At 44.4% G+C, this 11,676-nt stretch overlaps 1 protein-coding gene across 3 annotated transcripts in view; it reads left to right on the top strand.

Moving 5' to 3' along the window:
- Positions 1–1,604: 1,604 nt before the first annotated feature.
- Positions 1,605–11,676, top strand: part of PICALM (phosphatidylinositol binding clathrin assembly protein) — a 73,022-nt gene continuing 62,950 nt past the window's right edge. Inside the window, exon 1 of one of the 3 annotated variants that reach the window (XM_065678846.1) lies at positions 1,605–1,915. In XM_065678846.1, coding sequence (XP_065534918.1) covers positions 1,786–1,915 — 130 coding nt within the window. In that variant the 5' untranslated portion in view covers positions 1,605–1,785. The remainder of the gene's footprint in view (positions 1,916–11,676) is intronic. The other 2 variants (XM_065678844.1, XM_065678845.1) reach the window with 2 other exon arrangements.

Here is an 11,676-nt window from a genome sequence, read left to right as displayed (position 1 = left end):
TACATCCTGCCAAGCAGACAGAGCTGAGGCCCGTTTGTATACTGCTGCTGTTTAAGTTGCCTAATAAATATTTCAGTGGCTTCATGGATGAGGGACAGTTACAAGACAGCTCCTCGGGAAGCACTTCTGGGAGAGGAAGAACATTTGTCTGCTGGAATCCTGTGGTTTTGCTGTATTATTCTCTGCTGTGTGTCTGGGAAGGGGAAGAGCCCTGTTGTAACAAGTAATGAAGGCTGCAGATAGCTGGGAGGCTGTGGCTGTGCTTTGGCAATGGACAGTGGGAGGTAATGACTCTGGTACCTGTTCCTCACTGTGTCTGGGTCATAAAGGTACGAGAAGGCAATGGAACAGTTAGTTAAGTTTTATGAACAGAAACATTAAGTAACTTTGTGTAGAATACAAAGATACAAAGGCTGAGAAAGTTGGGGCTGTTCAGCCTGGAGAAGCTGTGTGGAGACCTCAGGGCAACCTTCCACTATCTGAAGTGGGCTACAGGAACATTGGAGAGGGTCTCTTCACCAGGGACTGGAGTGACAGGACAAAGGGTGATGGGTACAAACTGAAACGGGGAGTTCAGGTTAGATCTTAGGCAGAAGCTCTTCCCTGTGAGGGTGCTGAGGCGCTGGCACAGGGTGCCCAGAGAAGCTGTGGCTGCCCCATCCCTGGCAGTGCTCAAGGCCAGGTTGGACACAGGGGCTTGGAGCAAGCTGCTCCAGTGGAAGGGGTCCCTGCCCGTGGCAGGGGTTGGAGCTGGATGAACTTTGAGGTCCCTTCCAACCCAAACCACTCTCTGGTTCTACGACTCTATGTAATCCTAACAAGCCAAAGACAGAGCCACCAACTCAGTCCACGAGCCTCCAGAAGCATTAGTTCAGCAGCAAAAAAGTGGGAGGCCGATGATGAAAGGCCCAAACCCCACCAATTCTTGGTGCTTGCCATGAGGTACATTGGAGGAACCCTGTGCAGCCTTTCAGACGGAGGGAACTGAGGAGCAGCACAATCCCAGCAGCCAAACCCATTGCCTGCGAGCAGATTTCCCCTTCACATCCAGTCTGAGGTGACACTGAAGGACTTTCCACACAACTTTCCACAGAGAAACAAGAAAACTTTCCCTCAGGGCGAAAACACCTCCACGACAGCACCTGCAGCAGCCGAGCTGGACACAAACGGGGGCCCACAGACACTGCCACCCGCTCGCTGCCGCTGCCCCGGGGTGGAAGGGATGCCACCTCAGGCATCCCCTGGTTTGGGCGGGCTGAGCCCTTCCTCCTCTTCCTCCCCGTCCATGAGGCGCCGGCTCTGAGGCGCCTGAGCAGCCATTAGCACACAGCGGGGAGATGAGGGGGCGCGCGCCGCACCACGTGATACAGCCCCCACCCCCATCCCCACCCCGGCCTTCCAGGAGGGGCGGTGCGTGTCACGTGGGCGTGGCAGCCAGGGCGGGTCACGTGATGCGGGCGGCCCGGAAAGATCCGAGGAGGAGCGCCGCCGCGGCCGCCATTTTCCTGCGGCGCCCAGTGTGTGTGTGTGTGTGTGCCCGGTCCCCGGCCGGGGGAGGGGACGGCGGCCGGGGGAGGGGGGGTGGGAGGAGGAAGAGGAGGAGGAGGAGGGGTCCGCGCTCGGGTGACAGGTCCGTCCCTGAGGGCGGAGCGGGGGCCGCCTGCGGCGCGGCGGGGAGAGGAGTCCGTGTGTAGCTCCGTCCCTCCCGGCTAGTCCTTCCCCCCGTCCCGGCCCCTGAGGAGGCAGCGGAGCCGCTGTCGGTTCCAGCGCCGCCAACAACCCGCCATGTCCGGCCAAAGCCTCACCGACCGCATCACGGCGGCGCAGCACAGCGTGACCGGCTCGGCGGTCTCGAAAACCGTTTGCAAGGCCACAACCCACGAGGTTATGGGGCCCAAGAAGAAGCACCTAGACTGTGAGTACCGGGGAGGGATGGCGGCCGGACGGCTTCCCCCGTGCCCGGCCTGTCTCGGGGTCCTGTGGAGCTGAGTACCGGCTCTGGGGATGCCTCCTTTCCCACCGGTAAAGCCTCGTCAGGCGGAGTTGCTCCGTGTGTTTCGGCGCAGGGCATTCTTATGGCGGGGGTAGGGTCGGGGACGTGGCGATGGAGATCTTGGGAGAGGCTGTTCAGTGTCTGCTCTCCAGAAGGGGCCTTACTGGCTCTTCTGTGTGCACAGGGCCCTGGACAATGTGAGCTCCTGAAGGGCAGGACTTGCCCCATACCCCTTCCTTGAAGAGGGAGAACCAAGCAGAGGAATGGGCTGTAATTTCCTTACTAATTGATCTCATTTGTGTTTTGCGAGGAGAGCACTCCCCCATTCCATAGAGGGAGTTTCAAGAAGGAATAGCTGACCAGTTACCTTAATGCTTTACCACAGTCTACTAGAAAAAAGAATATTGCTTCTGTATCATTCTTGTAACTCTTCCACACAGAAGAATAGGTGAAGTGAGTGTTTGAGGGGCTGTTCTCTCTTGGGAAGGGTGGTGTTCTTAGTCTTACCTTCCTAGTCTGTTCCCTTCGCTTGGGAAGATGGGCCCAAGAGGGCTTCTTTAGACCTTCACTACCTGAGTTTAACATCCCGTACAGGGACTGGCCGTTTTCCGGCTTCTATTAAAAATGGAACCAAAGTGGAAAGGTTTAAAATGTTTTCTATCAACTCCATTCCATCCAGCTGATTATGAAGAGGATGATAAGCACTGAAGTTCATATTAGTGTGCCTCCCATTATGCTGTAGGGTCACAGGACTGAGGAAGTTCTTGGCTCGAATACCTGATTATCTTACATCTATTTATTCTAGGCATTTTAAACACCCTTCTTTCCCCTCCTTATCATCTCCTATCCTCACCCCCCCCCCCAGTATGTAAGGAAAGATACTGGAGAGAGATGTATGGCTGTGCCTTCTGTATATAATCTGTAGTCTTTCTCCTTTTCCCCCACCCACATCTGTGAGGAGAATGTTGGGTCTTTATGTGTCTTGAATATGTGTCTTCTGGGTTCCTCTATATCCAAACCAGAAGACCAGATAATAGTACTAGGATTAATTGTATGTAGTTGTTTCTTCTTTTCACCAAAGCATATCTGACTTAAACCTTTAAGAAATTCATGTTCTGTGAGTGCCTGAGAGGGATATGATCAATTTTATAGGGTAGCTCCACAACAATCACCTCAGTTTCTTTTTGGTATTCCCTCTTCTATTTCATCCCTTGCCTGAAGACTGAGTAGTAACTGAGTGGCTTTTGGTCAGCCCGCAGGGTCAGAAGGCTGAGGCTTTAAGTACCCTAGTCTCGGGTAGAGAAGACACTTTTATATGAAGTCATGGTGTTGCTGGCTTTCACACAACAGAAGGGAGGCTTTCTGGAAACAAAACTTTGTCAGGCTTAGCCTGGAATAAGGCTAAAACTCCGGTTTTGGTAATAAGCCATTTAGCAGCTGAATTATTTCATGGTGTAAGCTTTATGAAAAAGAACATCAAACTGGCAAGTGCTTTTCAGGCTGGTGTGTATGTTCTTGCTGGGGGACATCCTAATTGAGACTTATAGGATGCTGCTGTAGAAGGGTGCTTGTACTTCCTTAGAAAGCTGTCTGGTAGCTGCTGGATGAGAAAACCATTTCTGTATTTCCCTTGTCTACTCCAAACTGTCAAAAATCCCTGTTCCTGTTTCTTTCAAGAGATTTTCTTTAATCACAGCAACGCAAACTTGGGGTTTTTAAAGTACTTTTACTACTAGTCACTTCTTTTTTTAGTGGTTAAAGTAGATCATGGGTAGCTAAGTTTTGTGTGCTGCCCCTGATATGTTTGTTAGGACTTTCTGTTCCTGGCATCAGGAAATGACACATGGTTTTGTATTTTGAAGATTTTCTTTGTTCATGCCGTTTATGGTTGTGTGTTTAAAAATGAATGCTTTCTGCCGTGAGTCCAGCCCCACCTCTGAGTTATTTGTACATATCTTCCTTTTACAGCAAACAGTGTCACTACAAGGGAAGTCCTGTGAACTGACATCTCCCTGCGAATGACACTCTGTATACCCATCTTCATAGGTGGCATGCTGCTTAAATGCTTTTCTAATTGGTGTTTGTTGTGATAATGACAGTTAAAACTTACCTTGTTAAAGGTTGTGTCCAGGATGGCTTGATAAGCTGAGTTTCCTCGTGCTGTCCTGGAATGAAGTCTGAGTTTTGTCGCACTTGCTGTGACCCTGGCATGTATTCTTGCTAATGTGGTATTTGTATGGCTTGCACAGATCTCAGTATCTTTCTGATCTTGTTTCTGGGATTCTTTCTTTACTAAGCTTGAGCCATCATGAGCACACCGAAGTAGCTCAGTCTCATGTTAACCCCTACAAATGGGGGCAAATCCAACATATGTACCTGTGCACATGATTATCCCTATACTTCTTTATCTTGTCCTTGACTGCCTGTGGGGTTCCAAAACTTAAGTGCTCGCCATTCTAGACTTCTATATTCCCTCTGTGTTTCCCTCCTTGAACATTACCTTAATGATCAGAGTGTAAAAAGGCATTCTTAGCCCATGATGATAGAATATTCTTTAGAGTAATGATATTTTTTCTCTCCCATTACAAAGCTTAGTAATGGGAGCAGAAATAATTCTAATTTACAAATGGACATGGCTTATGATAGGTAGCAAAAATCATATTACGGTCATATCCTTGCACTCAGGATATGTTGGTTTTAATTTTCTCCTGTTTAAAAAGTCCAGTCTTACAGCTGGGATAAGGATTCTGTTTTGTAATGTAGGTGCTGCTTTTGTAATGATGGGTCGCTGCTTTTACAGCCATCAGACAGGTTTAATAGTCTTGAAACCCTCAAAGCATAGTTCTTTTACAGAAAACCCAGTTTCACTAGGACTTTGTCCTAGTTTTCACACCTCTCTGGGCAGTGAGAGCTCAAAACTGGTTTGTGGGTTTAACTTGTGCACTGGGATTTATACAACCCTTTCTTTCCTGTTTAGCTTTTTGTTGGTGTGTTCAGTGCTGTTTAGTGATGCTAAGAACAAGTGCTTTAGGTTGTTTGAATGTAAATGGTGCTGGAAACCTTGTTGCTGGGTTTCACTCCTTTTTTTGGATGATTTTAAAGGAGGGAAGGGGAAGTCCTTGCATATGTATGTGTGGTGGATAATTAATATTAGGAAACCCAGAAGATCCATAGTTAATGCCTAGTAGAAGGTTTCACTGTGTCAGTTCACTTAAACCACTGTAGCAGCGATATCTCAGTAGCATAAAGATGTTTGTGTACAAGCACATGTTGTGGAGTGTAGTTAAAACAGCTTTGATGTGAAACATCCTTAGGGTTGGGTTCTTGAATGAGTACGACATAGTAACCCCATCTGCTTGTAGCTAATGGAGTAGTGCTCTTTAAAGGAGAATGTGGATGGATGGCTTGGAAGGAAGTTGCAATGCTGTAATTATCCATTCTTAACAGGAAATCTCTCTATAGTTATGCCAGAGCTTAACTTCCTTGACTCCTTATTGTGAAGAAAAATCTGTGTTCTTGAGGAAGATAATAAACCAAAACCCTCCCCTGCACTGGGAGATGTTTGTGAGAAGCTGTGTAAATGAAAGTAAATTGTGCTTATGGGAGCTTGTGTAGCTGGTTTGGTTTTGTCTAGAGGCTACTGCTAGTGCAGATAAAAGTCCAGCTGAAGCCTTGCTTTATATCTGTGCTGGGTCCAGCTGCTGTTTTCCAGATGGGGGTAAGCAGAAGATATCTTGCACAACTGAAGGACAAGGATCACTCCTTTTCCCTGTTTCTCACAAGAGATTTGTAGTAAAGCTGGGAAAAGCAATATTTTAAGTGCTCACTTGCCTTTACATGCTGAAGGTTAAGTGGGTTATTTCAGTGATGTGGTGAGTTAACTGCTGGCGTCTGTGGATACTACCGTGTTATCCAGTAGGAATAGGTTATCCATGTTCCTTTTATGGTATTGTAGTACTTCACCAAATCCTTCTGGGTTTGGCAGGATTACCTGAAGTTTCTCGTGGCTTTGCTTCCCATTTTCTAGTTGACTTAAATACCTGGAGGCAATCCATTGTTGCCTCCAAGTATTCTGTGTAATTATTTCAAATACAGATAATTGCATTATTACAACCTTCTTTTGAAGTACTCAGGTTTTTTGCTTGAGTTCTTCCATGACTCCTTTGTCATTTCTTCCTTAGCCAACTTTTCCTAACTTCTCACTAGAATTCCTTACAAATGTTTGTGCCTTTTAGGAGAGGACAAGAACTATCACCCTCCTCTAGACTGCCAGAGGGCCAATTTCCTACCACAGCTGCTCATTTGCAGCAAGAATAGCCATTTAGTTCTGCAGCTGTTGTTTTATTTTACTTAGCCTGAAGCAATATTCTACTTCGAATGAAGTAAGAGGCAGGAACTGAAGAGGAGAAGCTGTAGGACACCTGCAATCAGCTCACTGTGAATCTTCGTACTGTCACTGTTTCCTCTTGGCTGTGGTTAGTCAGGTGTCATGTAACTTTGGGCTGGAGCTGTACTTGTGAGTTTTAGTTCTTTTAAATGGTGCTGTCATCTGTATGTTCTAAAAGCAATGCTTGGAGGAGGCAATTCCTTTGCAGTTCAGCCTGTGACCTCATGCTCTATTTCAGTCTTTAGTTCCTAATCCTAAAATCAGTTTCTGGTCTGTAGATGTGAAAGTTTTAGGTTGTTCCTAGTGACTTGGTGCACAAAGTAACACTAATTTGCATAATAATACAAAAGTGATGACTTATCCAACATGGAATTTAAAGCTTCTCTTTTTTTGCTTTGTGTATGTTGCCTTGTATAACGTATGTGATCAGTAAAGGACTGATGGTAGAATGCTGGGAAAGTTAACTTTTAACATGACTGACATCTTGCTCTCCTTGCAAAATGCACCATGTTTTCTGAAGCAGAGACACCTTTTGTATTTATAGAATCATAGAATAGCTAGGGTTGGAAAAGACCTTAAGATCATCTAGTTCCAACCCCCCTGCCATGGGCAGGGACACCTCACGCTAAACCATCCCACCCAAGGCTCTGTCCAACCTGGCCTTGAACACCGCCAGGGATGGAGCATTCACAACTTCTTTGGGCAACCCATTCCAGTGTCTCACCACCCTTACAGTAAAGAACTTCTTCCTTATATCCGATCTAAACCTCCCCTGTTTAAGTTTTAACCCATGACCCCTTGTCCTGTCACTGCAGTCCCTAATGAAGAGTCCCTTCCCAACATCCCTATAGGCCCCCTTCAGATAGTGGAAGGCTGCTATGAGGTCTCCACGCAGCCTTCTCCAGCCTGAACAGCCCCAACTTTCTCAGCCTGTCTTCATACAGGAAGGGCTTCAGTCCCCTGATCATCCTCGTGGCCCTCCTCTGGACTTGTTCCAGCAGTTCCATGTCCTTTTTATGTTGAGAACATCAGCTTAATTTGAAAGCTTAATTTTTTTTTTTATATTTTTTTACAGCCTTCCTAAACTTAAATCTTTACAGTATCTTTAAAATCTTTTCACTCACCAAGTCTCAAACATTTTAAATATACTACTTTAAATATAGTCCACTGGTCTACTACTGGTCAGGCATAGACACTCTTGCTTTCTGTAAGCTGTGCAGAAGCTGTTCCTCAAGCACATTAGAAGAAATCAGGTGAGTATTGTAAATGACTTGTTTATAAAGTCTTCAAGTCATGTAGTGGGCCGGTTATTAAACATTTCCAAGTAGTTCAGAATACAACTTTAAAGCAATAATCTCAAGTATGTGCTCTTACTTCCGAGTGTCTTGGCAAGCTCCTGCTGCAGCAATGAAACCTTTGCTTTGTGTCAAAGAGCTGGGGTTTTTGTCCATCAGTTTAACCTGTTAGAGTTCCTTCTGGTTGAAGTCTTAATGCTGGAAGTAGGTGTGAGTTGGAGCTGAGTGTTATCTTGGCTTAGGTAGGAGAGAGATTTTAGGACTGATTACATCAGCACAGGATAAGAAGTAAACAAGAAATAACTGGCCAAAAAGCTGCAACCAAGTTGAAGTTGATGTTGATAAAAAATTTTGGGCTTTTGGTATTTTTCTTGCTCTTCTAGCAGTTTTCTCCATTGTAAAATGTGATTGAGCAGGCAGGATATGACTTTATTGAGTATGTATCTTTCTAAACTCAGAGGAAATAGAAATACTTTGTATTTCACCTTTAGCTTTACATCACAACTGTAGCAATTCGCTGGCAGTTTCTAAACCTCAAAATACTGTTAGTAAATTTGGTGCTACCTTGTGGTACTCCCAAGTCTTCTAATAGCAAGTCCAAGTTAGGAGTAGTATGTGACAAATCTGGCATTGAGATTTGAGAAATCAGGGGAATAAGCTGTATTTAGCTGTGTGAAAGTAACTTTAGGAAGTTAAGCTTTTCGTGAGGGCTTAGCAAATACACTGGATTTTCCATTGTGACTAAACGTCTTCTGTGCTGTTTTGCTAAAGGAGCTTTATTAAAGTAATGCTTATCTGGATCATTTGTAGTATTAAACATGAGGAAATTGGGATTTTACAAGTTTTACCTCAAAACAGAGGGTGTAAGCTAACAAGATCTATACCAAAATTTAACTTGGCACTGTCAATTCCTAGCCTGAAGTATAAGAACATTTCCTGAAAAGTGGTGTAAAGGGAAATTCTGTGGTTTTAGTTTAATTCCTGTGTGACATATACACAGTCTAGAATGCTACAAACCCCACCTTTTGTATTCTATCTCATTTTGTACTCTCCTACATAACTTCTTTCAGCCCTATGCTGATTCACTGTGGAATGAGCTCTCTTTTTCCTTTTCTTCTAAAAAGAGACTTTGGGAATCTTCACTTAATGTTCTTTACTGGTTCCTCCCAAGCAAGCAGCCCTTCACTCCTAGCATCCATATGTTCTAGCAGTGGTGCCCTTCTGCAGCAGTGATTCTTTTGCTTATGTAGGAAGTGGTAAGTTGGCACGGGTTGAAACTGCTCTGGTATTTCATATATTTACTCTAAATATGGTACTTGCAGTAGCATGCAGCTCAGCTATTCCAGTTGCCAACTGTGTGTTAGGACATCAACAAAGTATCTCTATTGGTTGTAACATTTGTCAATTTTTAGTAGTGAATTTAATACAAGTTAAAGCAGCATGTATAAATCCTTAATAACATTGTTTCCTAGTAAAGTGTTTAATGTATAATGTATAAAAACTTTTGATATTAATAACTTCTAAAAACTGAGCCTTTTTAATTCAGTTGGAACAGGTGATAATGAAATTAATATAATTCCTCAACTAGTTTTCCTCAAAAACACCCCAACAAATCAAACTCGACCCACTGGTACTCAGCTGCATGGCTTCTAAAGTTATGGTAGCAAACTGAATCTTCAGACCCAGAATTGGTAAGATACAAAGTTTTAAGCTAAACTCATGTTACAAACAGAAGTAAACATGTTTTAAGTACTCATCCCTATTTAAATACATAGATTTTTCTATGCCTTTAATCTGTCGTTAAATCTACTCAAAGCAGTTCTGGTTGTGAGTTGTTTCTTTACCTGCCAGATCAGAAGGTTGAGGGCCCTGGCTGTCACAAGGTAAATTTGGTGTCTTAGAACCATAGAATCAACTAGGTTGGAAAAGACGTTTAAGATCGCCAGTGTCTTCATGCTCCTCAGAGTTCTTAAGGGCTGCTTGTGACTTGCTTTACTGCTGCTGCTGCTGTTTGGATTCTTGTGGGGTGGATAAGGAGCTGTAATGCGCTATGGAGATGTTTCTGTACCCGGCTCTTGCTGGGCAAATGTGAGCTTTGTGCTTTGGATTTAGATTTGTTATGTAGTGTTGTGTCCCTCTCTTCCCCTGTTTTCTCCCTGTATGTTCAGAAATCACATCAGCATTTCACCTATGTTTGTTTGCAGCTGCATGTGGTTTATTTGTTTATTGGGGCCTATAAGGATGCTGGGGAGGGACTATTTATGAGGGACTGTAGTGATAGGACAAGGGGTAATGGGTTAAAACTTAAACAGGGGAAGTTTAGATTACATATAAGGAAGAAGTTCTTTATTGTAAGGGTGGTGAGGCACTGGCATGGGTTGCCCAAGGAAGCTGTGAATGCTCCATCCCTGGCGATGTTCAGGGCCAGTTTGGACAGAGCCTTGGGTGGCATGGTTTAGTGTGAGGTGTCCCTGCCCATGGCAGGGGTTTGGAACTGGATGATCTTAAGGTCCTTTCCAACCCAAACTATTCTATGATTCTGTGATTCTGTTTGGCTGATGTCTCTGCCGTTGCTGACAGATGGGTCGATATTTAATTGGAAATTGGGTCACACTTGAATTTGATTTATTCCCTTTCCCTCTCTCCCTGCCCAGTATTGTCATAATAGTTGCAGCCATCATGCAACCTATTTCAGACTATGAACTTTATTCTTGATCTGCCCTTACTTTTTATGTGAAATGTTAAAGAGTGTTTAAACTCTTTGATGGTTAAGTCCCCATCCCAAGAAGGGTGGTGTAACATGACTGGATTTAATTTTCTGTCCCTTTCTGTATGTGCCAGGAGCTGTTGGTGTTCTTTCAGCAAATAGACTGTTATGAAGAGATTAAAAATAACTTTCATTTAAAAATCAGTCTATTTAGGAATATTTACTTGATTATGTGTGGCAGCTCCAGACAGCTGTAGTTCATGAAGCAGTTCTTCATTTCTGTATTGATGTAAAGCTAGCTTTATTGAGCCTGGCTTACTCAGATATATATCTGCATCAAAAGGAGCATGACCAGCAGGTTGATGCGGGTGATCCTGCCCCTCTACTCTGCTCTCATGAGACCCCACTTGGAGCACTGTGTGCAGTTCTGGTGTCTTGAACATAAGAAGGACATGGAACTGTTCGAACAAGTCCAGAGGAGGCCACAAGGATGATCAGGGGACTGGAGCACCTCCTGTATGGAGACAGGCTGAGAAAGCTGGGGCTGTTCAGCCTGGAAGAAGCTGTATGGACACCTTGAAGCAGCTTCCAGAAGGGCACCTATAAGGATGCTGGGGAGGGACTCTTCATCAGGGACTGTAGTGATAGGACAAGGGATGATGGGTTTAGACAGTGAAAATTCAGGATAGGTATAAGGAAGAAGTTCTTTCCTATGAGGGTGGTGAGGCACTGGAATAGGTTGCCGAAAGAAGTGGCAAATGCTCCATCCCTGGCAGTGTTCAAGGCCAGGTTGGACAGAGCCTTAGGCAATGTGGTCTACTGCAAGGTGTCCCTGCTCATGGCAGGGGGCTGAACTAGATGATCGTAAGGTCCTTTCCAACCCAAACCATTCTGTGATTCTATGATAATAATATGTTCTCATTAGCTGGGGTTTATTCAGGTTACTGACTTTGGATTTGTTATCCCATTAATAAAATTATTTGTAATATGTTAATAACCTTTCAAATTCAGTAGGAGTTATTTCTCCCTGCAGTGCTTGTGTTTGTCATGAGTGTCACAGTACAGCATTGCAGAGTTGAGTTTTGAGTACAAGAAAGAAATATGAAGTAGATTTTGATCATAGGAATGAAAGAAAAGTCAATGGAAACCACATCTGAATACTTTTGCATTTTTGGCCTGTAGATATTTAGAATAAGCATATGAAATGCAGCAACAATAAGTTGCTTCATTCTATTCGCTGTCACACAGAAAAGCTCCAGATGCACGACTCCTAGTTGTAAAGTGTTTGAAACAC

The sequence above is a fragment of the Lathamus discolor genome, chromosome 4 (assembly GCF_037157495.1).
Source record: "Lathamus discolor isolate bLatDis1 chromosome 4, bLatDis1.hap1, whole genome shotgun sequence".
Lineage (NCBI taxonomy): Eukaryota > Metazoa > Chordata > Aves > Psittaciformes > Psittacidae > Lathamus > Lathamus discolor.
Note: the sequence above shows the minus strand (reverse complement) of the source record. Positions and strands in the feature narration are given on the sequence as shown.